Here is a 21,592-nt window from a genome sequence, read left to right on the forward strand (position 1 = left end):
TATGTCGTCAGTTAATATATTCAGTAACAAAAATCAAATTAGACTAGAGACTCTGATGATATAGTGTGGGTATAAAAATGCCTCTCCAACAACGGTTGGCCGATTGCGGTCAACCTCGTTCCCATGGTGTCGAGCAGTACGTTCCCACACTACCCACTGTCATTAGAAACGAGGTTGGAAATAAAATATGCCCCGGGGACGATTGTTCTTTTTGTTGCAGTCATCATCACTACCCTCCGGGATCATTCATGTTATGCTTAATCATTGGGTCAGGGTTCAGCAAGGGTCAAGGGTCATACTGATTTTCTCCTGCATTCTACAGCCAATTTCCTAGCCCTTTTTGGGGTATTGTACGAGCCTAATCCTAATGATCACAGATTTGGGTCAAAGGTCATTCAATGATCAGACTAATGTCAAATGGTTATTGGCGGAGCTGAATGGATCCCTCACTTTCAGGCAACAATTCCATGATGTCGCTAATTCATATATAAACAAGTAGTTACTTTATTGTTCTAATTTTGAGGAATAACGCCGCATAGCCTCCTATACCATATAAGGGTGTCCCGTTATCATGTTCGTACATTGCTATATCTCTCAAAATGAAATTAGATAGTGCCTATGATATGTATCACGCTGTGTTCTCGTAGTGTTTTCCCTTCACACTTATCCCAATCAACAAAACTATTTGATGAAAATTGACATGGATTCGAACCACAGATCTTTAATAGTTCATTCCACTATCTACTAGGCCACTGTGGCAGCTGTACGAAGGCCGTCCTTTGAAATGCTGTAATGTATATGCATGACTGAGTGATAGCAATGGTGTGACATCATTGTTATTTTCTTATGAATAAACATCGAACTAGCTGAATAATCATGATCCATGGACGATGTGTGCTGCAGATAGAAAACCCGCCACTAACAACCCACACATTTAAGCAGCTTCTCTACATGTTACTTGGCCCTCATTAAACAATATATGCGTACACTTTTAAACCCATCACATTAAAACTAATATACATGCAGTGCTAAAGATAACGTTGGTATCACGTGACTGACTGTTGGCATCACATGACCACAACATCCACTTTTGTAAACACATGTCACATGATCTACAAGACGTTCTCTAAAACATCGAATACAATAGTTGTGTACCAGTTTAATATGCAAAAGGTTTAAAGAGAATATACAACATTTTCAAACATAAGAAATACAGCAAATTATTACTAAATACTGGACTGGAAGTATCCTGTAAAATCATAGCATCAGGTGGGCTGACATTTTCAAGACATGGTATTTTTTGTATCAATTTTCCAACGCTGGTCCATTTCAATTTAAGAGTGATCGGGGAACCAGACTACAAAAACAGGATTATATTTCTTGGATTTTCCAGCATCTACGAGTACAAAACCTTAACAATATTAGCTATGAAACACTAATTCCCAAAAACCACCCATTTCTGAAAATTACAGCAAAAGCAATTGTTGTGTATTTTTAAGCATTCCTCGTGTATGGAGTGTGCAGTATATAAAAGGCCACTAAATATCAAAACGTTGAAAAACAAAAACAAAATACAATTACGTAATCATATCACACTAAATAGTTAAGCTTAACTTTTACAAAAAGCAGCATATACACCATTTCCCCACATATTAAACAAAGTTGGCTGTACTTTAATGTTCCTAAAGACTACAGTATTCACTTGTGCTAAAAATCGAATTTACATCTTAAATCGTCATATTTTGAAAGGAGACTGTGGAAACGTCATTTTCGCGCGTACACTGAAAAATTGCCTTGGTTAATTTTACCCAAGAAAGGGTGAGAATTGCAACTACGCAAAATTAGGTTGTGCTTTATCAATAGTTTGGGTTAGAAATTCTGTAAAATTCAACAAACAGTTGTCGTCATAGAAGACTAAATTTAATTTGGTCTTAAGTTGTAGGTGTAAGAGTGAAAAAAATTCAAACCCAGACTTGGATCAAGGTCCACTAAGCATCAGTTTAGGGAGGCCCAAGTTCCTCAACTTTCAGGAGGCCATGTCTAACGTTCATGCCCTCATAGATGCCTTTCACCGCGTACTCGTAGTCTTGGCCGTTCTTTAAGTCGATGTGGACCTTGGCTTCGTAGGCGTTGTCGATGCTGTCCTGGTACATGGTGCCCGAAGCACGGATACGCATGTACGGTGGGCAGACGATTGGCCATTCCCAGCCTTGCTCCTCACTGATGGTCTCCGATCGGCTGTGCGTTGTTTCCGAACTAAGAGTCCATGACGTGCTAGCCTCGATATCGGCCACCTGAGGGATGCTGGCTGACACAGAAACAGAATAGGACATCTCGAAGCCGGTGGTCACGCTCCATGATCGCTCGGTCGTCACGGTCTTTTCTCCGGTGAGTGTGTAGGACTGGTTCACAGACGTGCCGTTGCTGTACTCGTTGGATGCCACGATTGTCGGAGTGTCGGCCACCACCTTCAGGTCCAGATTAGGATAGGTGACGTTCACCAGGCGAGCCCTCTCGATGGGGTTCATCACAGCGAAGCCCAGGCAGTCCACATCGTCGCCGTACTTCCCGAACATCCCACAGACGATCCCGGAATTAGGCATGTCGTACCAGTACCTGCCATCCTCGGTCAGGTATCGAGAGAAGATCCCCCAGCTTCGGCCTTGGCTGGTCTCCATCCAGATGGCACCGAGTCGGACGTAGCCCCCAGAGCTCTTCTGGCCGCTCGCCTGGATGTTAAGCCTCCTCAGCGTCTCCCCGGAGTTAAGTGTGAACAAGGACCCGGACCCAGTCCGGGAACCGAAGAGCTGTTGCGTGCCGTCGCTCATCGTCATCTCCACGCCTCGGATCCGCCAGTCTTCCTTCCAAGCCTGGATCTTGGTCATGACCGCGCCAGTGTCCATCTTGATGAAGGTCTTCGCTTTGCCACCGGAGCCACCCGAGGCCTGATTGGTGCAGAAGATCTTGGTGTTGATATCGCTGAATGGTACGAGAGAAGGCATGGTTGTACTGACGACTTTGGATTCTGTCAGGGAAATTGTTGTCTGATCAGATGGCGATCTGACGAGTTTTGGGAGTTTGAAGTTCAGTCAGCTGATGCTCAGATCAGAGTGCCTAGACTAGACAGACCACCCTAGTTTTATTGCCCAAACATGGAACATCACCCGATTCCGCACTGACCAATCAGCGGTTATCACCGATTCCCCACTTGATCTATCGACCAATTAAAGGAAACTGTTAGCAGTCACGTGTCCTTATTGCTGGCCTTGTGCAAAGAGTGCCTACCGTTTGATTTGGTTGCCTTTACCCCTTCTACAATGAACAATTAAATCGTACATATGGTTGCATGTTTAGCGAAAAGCATCGGTTTATTGAGGAATCGCACGCGACGTCGCAGCACACCCCTGGGCAAAACTGTCATAGACCTGGCCAGTGATTTTGTGAATACGTCTGGTTCTGCGCCATTGTGACTCAATTCATGCCGTGCGATTGATCAGCTGTTGGCCTGGTTTTGAACTATAATATGAAAAATACACCGAACGACATAAATCATATTTATTTGGCAACCTTGTTTATTGCAAAAAGATGAATAATCTTAACTCTTTGTATGTGGGAGTGAAGTCGACAAGGATACCACAACAGAACACCAGGTTCAACAACACAGTTTCAACAAGCTGGAACTTTGGCACCCATATGATGACCTACACAACAATATTTCACTTGTTTTCTGATGGTACAGTTTCATAGCGTTTTCACCCTCTTTCCCGTGGTGTCTACAAGTACGCTCCCAGCATCGCTCAACCTGGTAGTGAATCGTTTAATTGCACGTTCCTAACTCTTACACATGCAAATTAGGTAGGTATGTGGTCTGACATGAAAAACACATATTTGCTCCGATACAGCAACAGCATCAAAAATGTAAATATAATATCTTAATAGGTTCATCACTTTTCCATTGTTTAAGTCCCCATCCCAGACATGTTGCTAGAGGGGATTTCTGTCACAGCGTTTTTTCCATACCCTGTGACCGAGTCTGGGCTGCCTGGCCCAGTCTCGGATCTAGGTTAAATATCCTTTGTGTGGTTTATAGCTTTATATATTTCTTTTGGATTCTACCGCTGACTTTCTGCATTGCATTGCAACAACTTTACTCTTTGTAATCGTTTTTTTCCATGACATGACAGGCATACACCCGATCATCAATCACGCTGACAGCGTTTTTATTCGTTGAGATCCCCGTGTGCATAACAAGCAAAAGAACCTAGTTGAATTAAGGCCAAAAAAACTCACAGATTTCTGGTATGCAGCTTGCCCCAAAAGTGGTGCGGCGACGTGGCTGTTTTTTCGTACCGTTTTTTTTTTCAAATGTCGGCTGATGACTGCAAATGGTGCCGGACGAAACTTAGTGCAAAAGAATGGGAGTCCAGAGAGGCCACACAAAGCTTATCCTCGATCGTAACCCCATCTAAAAAACAAACACGTTAAAATTGTGCAGCAGCAGGATTCCAGTCAAACCAGTGAGTTTGGCGGTTTTGAGACATCATCTTTCGTTAAAAAAAAAAAATCATTTTGCCAACGCGCATGGCTACGGCGACGCGCGCACATACCAGAAACCGGAGACTTTTTGTTTGGCCTAAAGTGACTGAGTAAAATTTCCTCTTCCTAGGGCGGTGTAAACGTACATTCAATCTGAACATCATTTCTTAAAAAAAACAAAAAAACAAAAACAATAGGAGATGTGACGAGTGTAAAAATACACCCCCCTCTATTTTTTTTTGGTTTGTCCCTATTGGGTTTGACTCTTTAGGCTATTTATATTCAAATTAGCTGAGCGCCCTCAACGTCGGGTTTCGGGCACTCCTTGCTGCGTCATTCACTCATTGTCGAAGACCAGCTAACATTGTCTTGTCATTTTCTGTCTTCGCCAATACAGACTAAATTCTGCCGATATCTACTCAAGAACATTGTCCGGTTCCTCATTTTAATAGAGCCACAGAGAGAATCATTTCTTTTCCTGTGCTATCTTTCATTAGACGGTATCGCAGTACTCCCATTGGGACGGTTTGACAAACAAATTGTATAATGCCCTTATCCAGTGGTTACGGTGTACTGCGTTTGACTGATATACAATGGTGAGTTTGTTTTTTGCATTCAGTAGGGGACTTTGAACAATAGAGGACATTATATAACTGACATACATATCCTAATCATTTGATTGGTGGAACTCACATCACGTGGCATTCGTTATTGCTCTCATTCATGCCACGGCTCAAAAAGTACTATCCGCCCATGGGGAATGGGAAATACTATTCAACAGTTAGGATCATGACGCGGTATTTGTGTGCAAATGCATGCTGGTGTGCGCGTTCAACGTTGCGCGTAGCGCGTATTGCTCCAAAGAGCCAGCGCTACAGCTTTGGGTTAAAACATTTTCGTGAAGGGGTGGTTTGGAAGAGACAAATACATTTTCCTCCAGGTTTGTATTGAAATAAAAGTTCAAATATATCAAATGACAAGGATCTATATGTCAGTTATATAAAACAAATATTGAGTGGCTTTAAATTGTGAAATGGGAGGAATATTATCGCTCGGTAAAATCTGGACTTTTCCATTTCACTCGGCTTCGCCTCGTGAAATGGAAAAGTCCAGATTTTACCTTCCGATAATATTCCTCCCTTTCCACGCTGAGCCACTCAATATTTGTATAATACGGGTCCCGATTCTCAAAGGTCCCTAATTTGGCAACAGTGAACAAAACATTTGCGAGGTCTAACTAACAAGTTTAAGTACAAACAAAAGAGGGACAACATAGGGGGCGCCATTGCAGGGAAATATACACGTCCAAATGCGTGGGTTCGAACCCTGCCAGGAACATGGTGTTTGTGCCCCTCGGCAAGACACTTTACTACGACTGCCTCTCTCCACCCAGATGTATGAATTGGTACCTGTGAGGGTAGAGGACCGATTGTGCACTGATATACAAATATTGAGTGGCTCAGCGTGGAGTGGGAGGAATATTATCGCGAGGTAAAATCTGGACTTTTCCTTTTCACGAGGCGAAGCCGAGTGAACTGGAAAAGTCCAGATTTTACCGAGCGATAATATTCCTCCCATTTCACAATTTAAAGCCACTCAATATTTGTTTTATATAACTGACATATAGATCTTTATCATTTGATATATTTGAACCTTTTTTTTTCAATACAAAACTGAAGGAAAATATATTTCTCTCTTCCAAACCAACCCATCACGAAAATGTTTGAACATAACGCTGTAGCGCTGGCTCTTTGGAACAATACGCGCTACGCGCAACGCTGAACGCGCACACCAGCATGCATTTACACACAAATACCGCGTCATGATCCTAACTGTTGAATAGTATACAAATATTGAATGCTTCGAGTGGTGTAGTAAAACTAGCCTCCCGAGGTGATCCATGGACATTCTATTTTCCCGAGGCGAAGCCGAGGGAAAATAGAATGATCCATGGATCACCGAGGGAGGCTAGTTTTACTTTACCACGAGATAAGGCATTCAATATTTGTTTTATAACACTTCACCCAAAGATTCTGCTTGATTTTAATATTTTAAATTATTTAAATCTAAACACAGCTGAAATAAACTTTAATTTCAACACAAAATTGGTGGAAAATGTATTTCTCTCTCTTAAAAACTACCCCTTCACAAAATGTTTGAACCCAAGTCTGCGGCGCAATCTCTTTGGAATAATACACGCTACGCACAACGCGCAACGCGCACACCAGCATGCATTTGCACACGAATACCGCGCCGTGGAAATAGTACTTTGGTTGCTAATGGTATAGTACTTTGGTTGCTATGCGCATAGTACTTTTGGCCATGCACAGAAAGATAGCAAAATTAGAAAGTAACATGTGACTCGCTCTCGGCCAATCAAGACACAGAATCTGTGGGTGAGGTGTTATAATATTTCCCATTCCCCATGGGCGGATAGTACTTTTTGAGCCGCGGCGTGAATGGGAGCAATAACGAATGTCATGTATGAATGACTAGGATCTGTATGTCAGTTATATAATCTTTATTATATAACTGACATACAGATCCTAGCCATTTGATTGGTGGAACTCACATCACATGACATTTGTTATTGCTCCCATTCACGCCGCGGCTCAAAAAGTACTATCCGCCCATGGGGAATGGGAAATACTATTCAACAGTTAGGATCATGACGCGGTATTTGTGTGCAAATGCATGCTGGTGTCCGCGTTCAGCTTTGCGCGTAGCGCGTATTGTTCCAAAGAGCCAGCGCTACAGCGTTGGGTTCAAACATTTTCGTGAAGGGGTGGTTTGGACTAGAGAAATAGATTTTTTTCCAGTTTCGTATTGAAAAAGAGTTCAAATGTATCAAATGACAAGGATCTATATGTCAGTTATATAAAACAACTTAATATTGAGTGGCTTTAAATTGTGAAATGGGAGGAATATTATCGCTGGGTAAAATCTGGACTTTTTGAGTTCACTCGGCTTCGCCTCGTGAAATGGAAAAGTCCAGATTTTACCTTGCGATAATACTCCTCCCATTCCACGCTGAGCCACTCAATATTTGTATACCATTGGGTTGTTTGTGAACAAGTCTGGCTCTGCCGGCGCTGTTGTGCATTGTCTCCATTCATGCCGTGCGATCAATCACTAGTTGGCCTGGTTTCAAATTGAAGTGAAAGGAGCATGTTTTCTTTATTCATGAACTTTTGCAAAATACTGCAGAGGTTCAAACCAAAATCAAGGCTAAATCGAGTGTTTGATACTTTAAAGCGATACTCATTTTTTTCTCCACTAGCGCCAAACACTGAATTAACATATAAAGCAAATCTAATCCTCTACGAGTGAAGTGTTTGCGGCGGGCCTATTTAACTGCCAGGGTTTTCCACAGTGAATACCAGATCATTACAACTTCAAGAAATTATGATGCGAATATTGACGGCAATAATACCTGCGACCGGGGAGCGATCGCGACAATTATTTTTGAGGTGAATAATCACGTCAGTATTTGCAACCTGATTGCGAGACGTAACATTTTGACGTGAATAATGACGTCAAAATTTGCCAGCGAAGAGAGCGAACGTGAATTCTTGACGTGAAAAGTTACCTCAAAATACTTGCGACCGGTGAACGAGAAGCGAATTATCTGGTTGTCGTGAATAATGACGTACAATATTCGCGATTTGTGGTGTCCCTTTAAAGCCAAGTGACAAGGGATTATAGGTGGGATTTCCAGAGAGGGCGCTATACACAATGCAACGTGTTTTTCCCCAGGAAAATACACTATACAAGATTAAAATGAACCGTTTTACCTGTAGTCATTGTAGTACTTTAGTCGATACTGCTAATGACTATATGCACGGAAAGATCATAAGTCAATTTTGTAACGTTCCTTTTGATAATTATTTTTGAAAGTTTTGTTTTGTTTTGTTCTAGGGAAAACAAATACCTGTTTTGAAACTCCCATAGCATTATGGATCCAAGGAACCCCAATGAAACATTTGACTATAATTCCCGTGGAAAGGGGGTAAATGAAACCGAATTGCGTTTTTTTTTCCCAATCGTCAAAAGAGCGGCAGAAAATGAGAGCATGAATAACTGCAAAACAAGAAGTCGTTTTCAAGGGAAATGTGACATCCCATTTGTCTACTGTAGAATTTCACATTGCACTTAAATGTTTCTCTGTAACTCGAAAAATGAGGGCGCTGTTTTCGAACACGATTTTGTTTTGTTCCTGTTCTCCGCTTTCGCTCGTACCCCTGCCCTTCAAACAGGGAGCTGGGAAGGGCTGATGAGCTTCACACAATCTTGTGAAAGAAGTGGGGATGGCATTCTGGGTAACTGATCATGACTATATAAAGACATCTAGCTGCAACTGTTTAGGACCACGGTTATCTAATGTGCACAAGCACTATCCGAACATTTTCCGTAGAAATGCATACATTCCATACCGGATGTGAATTCTTTTTCGTTACGGACCAAGTGGACACTTTTCAAGTCGCACACTAAATATGCAATTTGATCCTTCGTGAATTCGAAACGGAGTCTGAGCAAGTGACGGAAATGGAAGATTTAAAAAACAGATATATCATTTGACAGATTTCCCTACATTATTACGCTTATTAAAAATAAGCATTTATTATTTGGAAAGAGTGACTCAGTCTTAACGGCCGTTTAAAACCTTGCAGGGTCGTGGCACGTGATCAAGTGCAGGTCACAGGTCATGCAAATTTGTCCAATTAGAGCGTGAATTCATCAGCCCTTCCCAGCTTCCTGTTTGCAGCGCTGGCGGGTTGTGAGCGAATCATCCTCATTGAGCAACGCCCCCATGCGTCAGAAATACCAATTGTTTTCCAATCTGCAAAAGTCATACCCGATCCAGGGGGATCAGTTTTTAAGTTACTGCCCAGCAGTGACCCGTTGACAGTATATTGTATTCAATGCCAAAATCACTTTAGACTAGAGACTCTGATGACAGTGTGGGTAAAAGTATTATTCGCCACATGGTCCACAATGTGTCCACATGGTCCGCAATGATAAAGAAATCACATCCGGTACGGTGGTCATGCATTTCCATGAGACAGGTTTTGGATAGCATGTGTGCGCATTGGCTAACCGTGGTCTTGGCAAACAGCTGCAGCCAGATGCTTTATACACAGGTCATAATAAATTATCCAGAATGCCATCCCCACTTCCTCCACAAGATTCTGTGAAGCTTATCTGCCCTTCCCAGCTCCCTGTTTGCAGGGCAGGGGTACGAGCGAAGCTCAGTTTAGCCTCTGCATTGAACAGCGCCCCAAGCGTCAGATAATCTTCCTGCGTGTTCAATCTGCAGTTTTCGCGCGTACCCGCCCTGCAACGTTGGGAACGGCTGATTATCTTTGGAATTTGATTGGATAAAATTTGCGTGGCCTGTGCTTAGGACGTATAGCAGCCGCACACAATCGCGCTACAGCTGTTGACTAATCTTAGCGTGCATGCGAATGGGTCATGATAAGTTACCCATAATGCTATCCGTACTTCCTTCACAAGATATGCATGCGCCAATTTCCTAGCTTTTTTTTTAAATATTGATATTGTACATACCGTACAGATTTGCTACTATGGTCATTTAATAACTTAAGGTCATACTCTAAGGCATAAGCTTTAGCCAGCAAGGGGGGGGGGTGGGGTGGGGTGAAGGGAGAAGGGGCATTTCCCCCAATATTTTGTAAACACTGCCCTTTTCCATCCAAATGAATTATTAAATAGTGCCCTTCATTTGAAACCAAAATAACTTCTTTTTGTTTCTGAAAGAGTGCCCCTTAAAAAGTCCCTTTTTGTGCCCCTCATTCAGTGTGCGTTACCGTCGGTTTTGAACAGCTTCCCCATTGATAGATGGTACCAGCCCCCCCCCCCCCCTGCTTTTCGATTTTACGGAGACCAAGTGTCCGGAGAAAAACAACAATACGCGTCTACATTATAGCATGGATGTGCATGTGCCCTTTTCAAAAACATATGTCCCCCCTTCAAAAAAAAAAAAAAAAAACAGAGCAAAAACAAAATTCTAAATGACCTTGCTACGCATTAAATTTTGGAATGGTTGGTTGAAATATCATTTGGGGGAGTTGAATGGATTGGTCCAGTTTATAGCAACACTTCTACGAAACTTCATGTACAAATCAGGGAGTTATTTGACTTTTAGAATTTCGCAGAATAACTACCGCAAAGCTCGTGCCACGGGTGTCACATTATCATGTTCCTAAATTGCTGTAAATTTTCCCATTCATGTGGCGCCAACAGCCGCGCGCCCCAATCATGACATAGTAGACAATGAAACTAACTCATCAAAAATAAAGGCATGACCTTAAAATGAATGTCACGCATTCTGATACAATTGCAACAATGACACTTAAACAAATCCACCATCTACAAACAAAACAATTTATAAACACGTTAAGCCCAAAAACTATGCTACAAGTTATGCATATTTTATCTAACCATTTTTTTTATAGAAAAGTGAACATTATTGTAACACTAATTAAATAAGCAGAAGGAAATTTAGATTGAGAGATTAGCAAGCAGTGTTAATATACTACCAAAATATTCATAAACTGTTCGACACGAAACACTCACATTTAAATAAACAAGCCTATGTTACTTCTACTATTCAGAGCGAGAAAGCATGTTTTTGCATAATAATTTCCATAACTACGTATTATTATCTATTCATTTTTTTATCAAGACTATTATCGTGTTACTATGTTAAGCTACATTATAAAAGTATTCAGCGCCCTCTATTAAATTTGCTTATTCTAAAAGGCAGTTAAAATATAGTAGAATAGTTTGTTAACATTTTCAAAGCATTTCTCGAGTATCAATTTGGATCTAATTCACGAGGAAGCCATTTTGGTCATGTTCCCTGAATGTATTGTATTAATTGTGAACAGCACTGTTGAATTGATGGTCCTGGCTATTTACGCATTCTAGCCTCACTTTCATTTTTTTTGTTTAAATGTGGCTTAGAATTAGGAAATGTTTAATCACATAAGTTGAATTATTCATCGGAGCAGACTGGTATTAATTTGTAACTAACTTTATGTCATTGCTTTCATTCCTCTTCGCAAGTTCCAAAAATTAAGATTTTACCTAGCTTTCTAAAAAAAATACGCCCGACTCGTTAATAACCTTTAAGCTTGCTTCATGATACACGTATTTAGCGCCCTCTATTGCGTTTCTTTATACTGTAAGTCTTTCAAAAGAAATAGAATAAGTACCAGTTTGTCACGGATATTAAAGCATTTCTCGATTATCCCTCTACTGATGCCAATTGATTGATATTTAATATAAACTCGAAGTTGTATATAAAAGTGTAATATTCGCTTAAAATCAAAATAAAAAAAATTAAATTACGTAACACATCTAGCCTAATTTGATGATCACCCTCTTATTAAACATACCAAAAACAGTACACACAAGCTAAACTAATAAATTTAAAGAGTAATATATAATACCATTTTTTTTTCAATTGTTAATCGAGTTACATTTTCTAAAGAGTAAAGTGACTACTTTGCTAAAAAATTGAAAAAGTAATTGAATCGTCATATCTGTAGTTACGCTGTTTTGTGGGTATCGAACAAATGAAATAGCCCGATTATTAAATTTGGATACTTGACTTCAATCTGAAAAGATATGGCATATTTTTCATTTTAATTAAACTGTTATGTTGTGAATTATAGCAAAATGTATTCAAAAACTGGGTTTCACGTCTGAGTGTATCTTCAACTTGGCGACCTTATATAGCGCCCTTATTCGGCAACATAAATGCCAATTGTAATGACGATGCCTACATGTTAAAACATAATTCTGTATATCAGTGAGTATCGGTTCTGATGATGTTTTTTTTTTACCGACTTCGAAAATCGGAAAATTGTATTTTTAAGCTTTTAATTTTCAGGATCATTTTGAGTGCTTCAATAGTCTTGCTCCAAGAATGCATTTGGATTGTATTTCCTTAATTCAAAGCCGGTCAGTGGCAAGCGAGGTTTCTTTCAAAATTAGAATAAGATGAGTCAAATCCTGTATTAGCGATATTGGCAGCGCTACCCAGGACATTCCAGCGTACCCATGCGCGTGAGGTATGCTCGGAATTTTCCAGGGTAGCGCTGCAAATATTGCCAAGACTGGCTTTGGTTCATCTTGTTAATTAAGACCTCCACCGCGGATACCCTTCAAAGTTGTCATGCGACTGGCTGCAAAATAGGTGCTTACAAATTCAAACCGAGTCTTGGATCAAGTTCAGGATCCATTTAGGCAGGTCCCAGTTCCACAACCTCCAGATCGTTCTGACGGACGTTCAAGCCCTCATAGATGCCTTTCACGTTGTACTCGTAGTCGTGGCCATTCTTCAAGTCGATGTGGACTTTGCCCTCGTACTCGGTGTCGATGTTATCCTGGAACATAGAGCCGGTGGCGCGAATCTCTGTGTGCGGCGGGCACACGACGGGCCAGGACCAACTCTGTTCCTTAGTGATGATCTCTGATCGGCTGTGCTGTGATTCGCCATTCACGGTCCACGACGCGCCCGTATCAACCTCCGCAACCATGGGAACACCGGCCGATACATTCACCGTCAGGGTCATCTCGAGGCCGGTCGTCACGCTCCAGGTACACTCGGTAGTCACGGTCCTCGATTCCGACATCGTGTAAGACTGCTCTACAGAGGTTCCATTGCGGTACTCGCTGGTGGCCACAACTATCGGAGTGTTGGCCACCTGCACCATGCCGAGATTGGGATAGGTGACGTCCACCAGGCGAGCCTTCTCGATGGGGTTCAGGATAGCGAAGCCCAGGCAGTCCACATCGGAGCCGCATCTCCCGAACATCCCGCAGACGATCCCAGAATTAGGCATGTCGTAAAAGTACTTGCCGTCCTCCTTGAGATTCTTGGCGAAGAACCCCCACTCTCGGCCTTTGGTTGTTCTGAAGGAGATGCCACCCAAGCGGTAATAGCCCCCACTGCTCTTCTCGCCGCTGGCTTGAATATAAAGATCTCGCAACATCTCCCCGTTGGAGAGCGAGAATGAACTGGTATCCCCGTCTTGAGACCCAAAGAGCTGTGCCGTGCCGTCGCTCATCCACATCTTCACGCCATGGAATCTCCAGCCTTCTTTCCAAGCCTGGATCTTGGTCATGACTGCGCCCTTGTCCAGCTTCACGAATTCTTTTTTGGAGCCACCGGAGCCACCGGAGGCCTGATTGGTACAGAATATATCAGTGTCGATATCACTGAACTCTACGAGATGAGACATGATTGTACTGACTTCTTTAGATTATATTACCGTCGAATTAGATGAACTCGTCTCGCCTGTTTTGAGAGTTTGAAGTTCAACCAGCAGCTGCTCAGTTTAGAGTGCCCAGACTAGACAGGTGAACCCAATAGTAATGTCCAATAATTGCTCATCACCGACATCCCGGCCCATTGGCCAATCAGAATCAATCACTGACTCCCTCCTCGATCCATCTACCAATGAAAGGGAAACATGTGCAGTCACGTATCCTACATGTACGCACTGATCTCGTTCAAAGAGTACAAACCATGTTATTGCATTGCCTTATACTCCTTCAACAATTAGTGATGAGCTCGCTATAGTTGAATGACAAGCGGAAAGAATGCAGTATTGACAACCTCACGCGACGTCACAGGTCACCCACACGCCCACCATATTGGACGTCTAGCGTTGCAGCCTAAATAAACTGCCATAGACCCCGCTGATATAACCGCCCACTTCCGAAGTTCAGGGACAAAATACTCACAATTTCGCAAGGTGTTTAAGACATATATCAAATTAAAGCTTATTTCACCAATCTTTTATATTCTGTTAATTTTGTGGGTTTAACCCCTGACTTTTAGGAGAACAATCGGAGTTTTGACGGTGACAAATATCGAAGAACATTTACGTTGCGCTCGATCGATCGAGCACGCTACATACACGTGTAAAAGGGCGGATCTGGCACCGGTATCACGTGGTAATGTCACATGGATGCAAATCCTCAATACCACGCGTGGTAGCCAATAGAGCTGATGCATTTCAGGCGTCTCAGGGCGTGTTCATTGAATGCACAAAAAATGTTTAGCCACGCCTTTCACAGAGGAACAAAACCACTGTTCTCCAACTCCGTCTTAAGGCATCAGGTCTATAAGACTGACTCTCTTTTAACCCAACTGAGTAGGGTTCGATTGCCCGATACCACCAAGTACCCCAATTTACGGACATCTCGTTTGTCCCCGTTTTTATTTGCTGGGCTAAATATCAAGTTGTTATCATCGTTCACATGATTTTTTTAAAGGTTTAAATAGGGTAACTATTCCAGTTAGCAACATGGTGAATTTGAAGCTCATCAATACCGAGGTTTGGCAAGACAACTTGATGATATCTGGAGACAAGTTAAACGCGCGCAACCTTATGGTATAACAGTAGCAAATTTGGATTGTTACTATGTCTTCATAATTACTTAGTCACTTATATGCTTTAGAAAATGTACTTGAAGTAAAGAAGTGTAAGTACAATCACCAAATTGAACTTAAAAAAAATAACATGATAAAAACATACCCAAATATGGGAGCAAACATATTACACCACAGCTATTAAAGATTTATGCACATCAGGCATATTTCTACTAAAAATCCAGCTTGGTAACCATCATTTTCGGATTAAGCACTTCAAAATATGGTACAATAGCTGGGTTACCAACTTATACTAAAACATGCCTCTTCTTGCCCTAAATTCGCCCTTTATGAATCATCACCTACACTAAAGAAACTCTTTCTGTTTCTGCTTACCACAGAAATCCCCGCTTACGATCACTGTTTGTGCTAACATCGTTAACCCTGTAAGCACAGATTTCTCAGTTATGGAATGTACGCATGCATAGATTCCTCGCTTACCGTAAGCACGGAGAATTTCTGCTGCAGTAAGCAGGGATTTCTTGCACACAGAGCCATGAAGTTGGCCCTAATCGACAAAAGTACAAGCGCAATGAGGTTTTAAGTTCTTTGTACCTTTTTGTCGCAAAGTGACGCAGTTTAGAAAATATGGTCTTTTGTTCTATTGGTTTTTAGACATTTTACGTGGGGTCCAATAACAATGGCTTCTATGTCTCGCCCTTGCGTAACTACTTTCCTTTGACAAATTCTGCGAATGAAATAGGCTAGGCAGGAAATGAGAACTTAATAATAATAAAAGGATGTCCTTGCCATTATTATAATGCTTGTGAGTGCACCTGGCTGCACTACTATGTTTTATCTTTTTTCATGCCGTGTGATCATCGGTTTGACTAGTTTTAACTTTGAAAGGAGGCTTTTTTTTACTCATGAACTTTTGCAAAGTACAGCGGCGGTTCACACAAACTTCAAGAGTGCATTTAGTGTCTGATACGGTACCTATTATGAAAGTGCTTTTGTAAACTTAACAAAAAAATGTTTGTTTCTACTCACTGTAACAAAATTTATTTGCATACATTATTTGCGCAAAATTTTTTTTTCACAAATTGTGATTTTTGTTTTCGCTTGAAGCAACAAAAGTGTTACAAATCTAAGGGTAGGTGCTCAACATCTGACTTGATGAAGATTAAGCTCTGTGATTGCTGTATGTATATTTTGTGAAAACACAATATTCTGGATGTCGATTTCAATACAATCGTTGCTGAGTCATATTTTGAGAATGGCGCCCTGCCCGACCTGATCAATAACTGTGATCCCCCAAAACCACAGCCCCACCTGGCTAAGACTTGCCTCGAAAGGAACGTGTCACCCTGAACCGCTTGCGTACAGGAGTTGGCCGGTTCAATGCCAACATGTTTCGTTGGGGGGGGGGGGGGGGCGCCCGATAGTCCGACGGTTCTTTAGTCCGAAGGTTCGATAGAACGAATGCACAAAATGTTCATTAGAGGTGGTTCGTTAGTCCGAAAATGAATTAAGGTTCGTTAATCCATTCTAACCATACCCTACTTGTGGGGTGATGTTCCTTTCAGAACACATCACCCCACTATTTTCAACAATAGAAAAACATCACTCCAGAAGAGGATCTTTAGGAAAAGGGATAACAGGAACACAATGCTATCACCCCAGAATTCCGTCTGGCTGGGATGTCCGAACATTTGATGCAGTAGTCACAAGGTTCATTAAATTATGTTCATTAGTGCTCAGGTTCATTAGCGCTTAGGTTCGGTAGTCCGAATTTAGATTAGGCCAAAAAAAAGTCTCCGGTTTCTGGTATGCGCGCGCGTCGCCGTAGCCATGCGCGTCGGCAAAATGAAAACGTTTTTTTTCAATGAAAGATGATGTCTCAAAGCCGCCAAACTCACTGGTTTGACTAGAAATCTGCTACTGCACAATTTTAACGTGTTTTTAGATGGGGTTATGATCGGGAATTAGCTTAATGTGGCCTCTCTGGACTCCCATTTAGTCGGGCACCATTTGCAACCATCAGCCGACATTTGAAGCAAAAAAGTCAGGTAAAAAAAAAAAAAAAAAGCCACGTCGCCGCACCACTTTTTGGACAAGCTCCATACCAGAAACCGGAGACTTATTTTTTTTTTGCCTAACCCTGTATTAAGCACAGATTTCTTAGTTATGGAATGTACACATGCGCAAATTCCTCGCTGACCTGTGAAATACTCTTACCGTAAGCACGGAGAATTTCTGCTGCAGTAAGCAGGGATTTCTTGCACACAGAGCCATGAAGTTGGCCCTAATCGACAAAAGTACAAGCGCAATGAGGTTTTAAGTTCTTTGTACCTTTTTGTCGCAAAGTGACGCAGTTGAGAAAATCTGGTCTTTTGTTCTATTGGTTTTTAGACATTTTACGTGGGGTCCAATAACAATGGCTTCTATGTCTCGCCCTTGCGTAACTACTTTCCTTTTGACAAATTCTGCGAATGAAATAGGCTAGGCAGGAAATGAGAACTTAATAATAATAAAAGGATGTCCTTGCCATTATTATAATGCTTGTGAGTGCACCTGGCTGCACTACTATGTTTTATCTTTTTTCATGCCGTGTGATCATCGGTTTGACTAGTTTTAACTTTGAAAGGAGGCTTTTTTTTACTCATGAACTTTTGCAAAGTACAGCGGCGGTTCACACAAACTTCAAGAGTGAATTTAGTGTCTGATACGGTACCTATTATGAAAGTGCTTTTGTAAACTTAACAAAAAAATGTTTGTTTCTACTCACTGTAACAAAATTTATTTGCATACATTATTTGCGCAAATTTTTTTTCTCACAAATTGTGATTTTTGTTTTCGCTTGAAGCAACAAAAGTGTTACAAATCTAAGGACAGGTGCTCAACATCTGACTTGATGAAGATTAAGCTCTGTGATTGCTGTCTGATATTTTGTGAAAACACAATATTCTGGATGTCGATTTCAATACAATCGTTGCTGAGTCATATTTTGAGAATGGCGCCCTGCCCGAACTGATCAATAACTGTGATCCCCCAAAACCACAGCCCCACCTGGCTAAGACTTGCCTCGAAAGGAACGTGTCACCCTTAACCGCTTGCGTACAGAAGTCGGCCGGTTCAATGCCAACATGTTTTGTTAGGGGGGGGGGGGCGCCCGATAGTCCGACGGTTCTTTAGTCCGAAGGTTCGATAGAACGAATGCAAAAAATGTTCATAAGAGGTGGTTCGTTAGTCCGAAAATGAATTAAGGTTCGTTAATCCATTCTAACCATACCCTACTTGTGGGGTGATGTTCCTTTCAGAACACATCACCCCACTATTTTCAACAATAGAGAAACATCACCCCAGAAGAGGATCTTTAGGAAAAGGGATAAAAGGAACACAATGCTATCACCCCAGAATTTCGTCTGACTGGGATGTCCGAACATTTGATGCAGTAGTCACAAGGTTCATTAAATTAGGTTCATTAGTGCTCAGGTTCATTAGCGCTTAGGTTCGGTAGTCCGAATTTAGATTAAGGTTAATTCCGAAGTGTCATACTGACGAACCGTATGTGAATGGGGACTATCGAACCTTAATATCAATTCGGACTATCGAACCCTACCGTACTATTTGGACTATCGAACCTAATAATCTATTCGGACTATCGCACCCTATCGTCTATTCGGACTTTCGAACCTTCGGATTAATATAAAACCTTATTCTATTTTCAGGCTTATGGGCCCTTCGGACTATCAAACCTTCGGATTATCGAACCTTGGGACTATTGAACCTTTTGACGAACGAACCTCCGGACTAATGACCCGGGCTTCGGACTAATGAAAATTCGGACTAAAGAACCTTCGGGCTATCGAACTTTCGGACTATCGGGCTGTAACCGTTTCGTTTGGGCCTACGCCCATCAGCAGCTGCAGCGGCAGACAGCACAGCACATCATCAACGAATGCGCTACACTTGGCCCCCCAGCTGACACGGTGGACTTCACCATTGTCAGCGAACAAAGGCAGCATATGAATAATAAAAAAAAAATATTTAGAAATAGTGATGAATACAAGAAGAATAGACCAAGAATTGAAATTGGTTCCCTGCCCGACAATTTTGAACATGTCCAAAATTGTCGTGGCGCTTTTAGATCGTTAACGGTCTTTCACCGAACAAACAGAATCATCCCGAGTCAGTCAAGAACCATCCCCGATTTACTCAAGACTTGCTTCGCGGCGATTCGGCTTAAAATCGGGAATGTGCGAACCTAGCATTACTTCCGTGGTGAACCGTCATGAAAATTAATCTGTTGTGCAACCGTGAGACATCCGTAGCACAACCGTATTTGTTCGTAGTGTTATTTGTGGCTATTCGTGCATATTCGTGGAGATTCGTAGCTCATTCGTGGTAGAAATCTTTACGAATTCGCTACGAATGTCCTATAGATATGCCCGGATGTGCTAGTGTTCTGCTAACTAAATGTTGCACTACGAATATCCACGCTTTATTCGAAGGAGAACCTTGGTCATCCGTGACCCAATAGCATACTGCAGACAACCGTGGCGCTAAAGTCATTATTCTTAGTAATACCGTCCATATTCTTCAACAATCCGTCTATATTCCTGACAAACCGTGCTGTATTCGTCGAGGTTCGTGGAGAATTCGACTTTCTAAAATGCACTTCGGTTTAAGGACGGATAGCCATAATTGTCAAACGGTTTCTTTACGAATACATGTACGGTTTGTCAAGAATATAGACGGATTGGTGAAGAATATCGATGGTATTTTTACTAAGAATAATGACGTTAACGGCACGGTTGTCCTGCGATTGGGCCACAGATGACCAAGGTTCTCCTACAAATAAAGCGTGGATCTTCGTAGCATACAATCTTAGCAGAACCCCAGCACATCCGGGAAAATCCGTAGGACATTCGTAAAGACTTCTGCCACGGATGAGCTACGAATCCCAGCTCCAAGAATATGCACGGATAGTCACGCATAACACTACAAAAAATAAAATACAGTTGTCCTACGAATACGAATGTCCCACGGTTGAACTACGGATTCATTTTCATGACGATTCACCACGGAAGTTATGAACAGTAGGTTATGAACTTCCGTAGCCCCCCCCCCAAGAATACAAGGAAGAGGACGGATAACCACGGATGTACTAAGGATGAATACGGAACTCCCACGGTTTATCACGAATTTCAAACCGTGGAGATCCGTAGCTCCAAACTGTGAATGCGTCACTTTGGCTTTTATAAGAATAACTTAAGAATGAAGCAAAATCAATCAAGAACTAGGTACGAAATGGAAGCCGACTCAGACCGATTCAAGCCGAACGATTGCGATTTAGTGCAGAATAAAGCCAAATTGTAACGATTTTGTCAAGAATAACATACGAATAACTCAGGTATCATCCAAAATGACCCAGAATTATGCCGATTTAGTTTATTCGTGAGTTATTCCTATAATATTCAAACATTTCTTGATCCATTCGTAATGATTCGGCATGATTCTGGACTGTTAACACCAAAAATCACTCTATAAAACTGGTAAGAATGCTGTAAGAATATCCAGGATGCTGTAAAAAAAAATATCCAGAATTAGTATCGAATACAACAAGAATTAGAGAACTGTGAATGTGTAACTGGGGCTTTAGGCTGTTTTTTAATAATTTTTTTTGTTAGGTTCCAACTCCGAACAATGGTTTTTGTGTCTCGCCGTTGCATAAAGACATTTGCATTTGTAACCTCAATGACAACTTCTGCGAAAGAAAATGAGAACTAAGGGGCCATTCAGAATGTTCAATGTTTTAAAATTTCGATCTTTTTTCGAAATTGTGGGTGGGTGGGTCAAGCTACATAATTTAAAATCGAAATTTACTTTCCATGGAAAAAAGATAAAAAAAAAAAAAAAAAAAAAGATCTTTTGACTTGCCTGAACTACGCGCAAGCGTTCCGATATCGCGATGCGTGTTTCTTTTCCAACTTCGTCCCCTGTATGTACTGTCAGTGGCGTAGCCAGGAATTTTTCAGGTGGGGGGGGGGGGGGGGGCTGGAACATTTCATGGGGGGGGGGGGCGGCGTCATGTAGATCAATGATAATTTTTTTAGAAACTCAAAATCTCAGTGGAGGAGGCGACTGAGGGGCGACAAGGTTTCATAGGGGGGGGGGGGCTGTCGTACGCAAGAGCTCCCCAGCAAGTATCGCTGACGCCATTATGATTCCAAAATTTCTCAATGTGTCACACAGTGAAATAACTAAACAGCGTCGTTGTATTGTGAACACATAAAAGCATTCAAGTCGCGTTCTTGCACACTTTCTGCAAGTCGACATAGATATCTTTGAACCACTGCCCCTGCTTTGCATAACAAGTGCACATGAAGGAACGATTCGACTTTTATTCAAAGAAATTTCTATGTACAGTCACCAGACTCTATTCAGTAAAGTCCCCGTCAAAACGAAAGTACACAATCCACGTGCATAACGCACGGCTTCACCATTGTACAGTGTGGCAGGGACACCAACAAGTAACACAACAACTATTTTTTTTTTTTAAATTGATAAATATTCTGATTGAATTTCGTTAAAAGATACTTGTTGGTGAGGTATCACATATTCTAGCAAATTGATAAAAATGTA

At 41.6% G+C, this 21,592-nt stretch overlaps 2 protein-coding genes across 2 annotated transcripts in view; both read right to left on the reverse strand.

Annotated features, from left to right (window-relative positions):
- Positions 1-21,592, reverse strand: part of LOC119725793 (aerolysin-like protein) — a 28,377-nt gene continuing 6,785 nt past the window's right edge. Inside the window, exon 2 of the mRNA XM_038197369.1 lies at positions 1-3,213. Within this exon, the coding sequence (XP_038053297.1) occupies positions 2,001-3,002 (1,002 nt within the window). The 5' untranslated portion in view covers positions 3,003-3,213 and the 3' untranslated portion in view covers positions 1-2,000. The remainder of the gene's footprint in view (positions 3,214-21,592) is intronic.
- Positions 12,807-13,808, reverse strand: LOC119725420 (aerolysin-like protein). Its single transcript, XM_038196824.1, has one exon. The coding sequence runs from the start codon at positions 13,806-13,808 to the stop codon at positions 12,807-12,809; it is 1,002 nt and encodes a 333-aa protein (XP_038052752.1).

Source organism: Patiria miniata, unplaced genomic scaffold (assembly GCF_015706575.1).
Source record: "Patiria miniata isolate m_02_andy unplaced genomic scaffold, ASM1570657v1 HiC_scaffold_19, whole genome shotgun sequence".
Classification (NCBI taxonomy): domain Eukaryota; kingdom Metazoa; phylum Echinodermata; class Asteroidea; order Valvatida; family Asterinidae; genus Patiria; species Patiria miniata.

Coding starts and splice junctions, on each gene's coding strand:
- LOC119725420 (XM_038196824.1), bottom strand. CDS start 13,808: ATGTCTCATCTCGTAGAGTTCAGTGATATCGACACTGATATATTCTGT.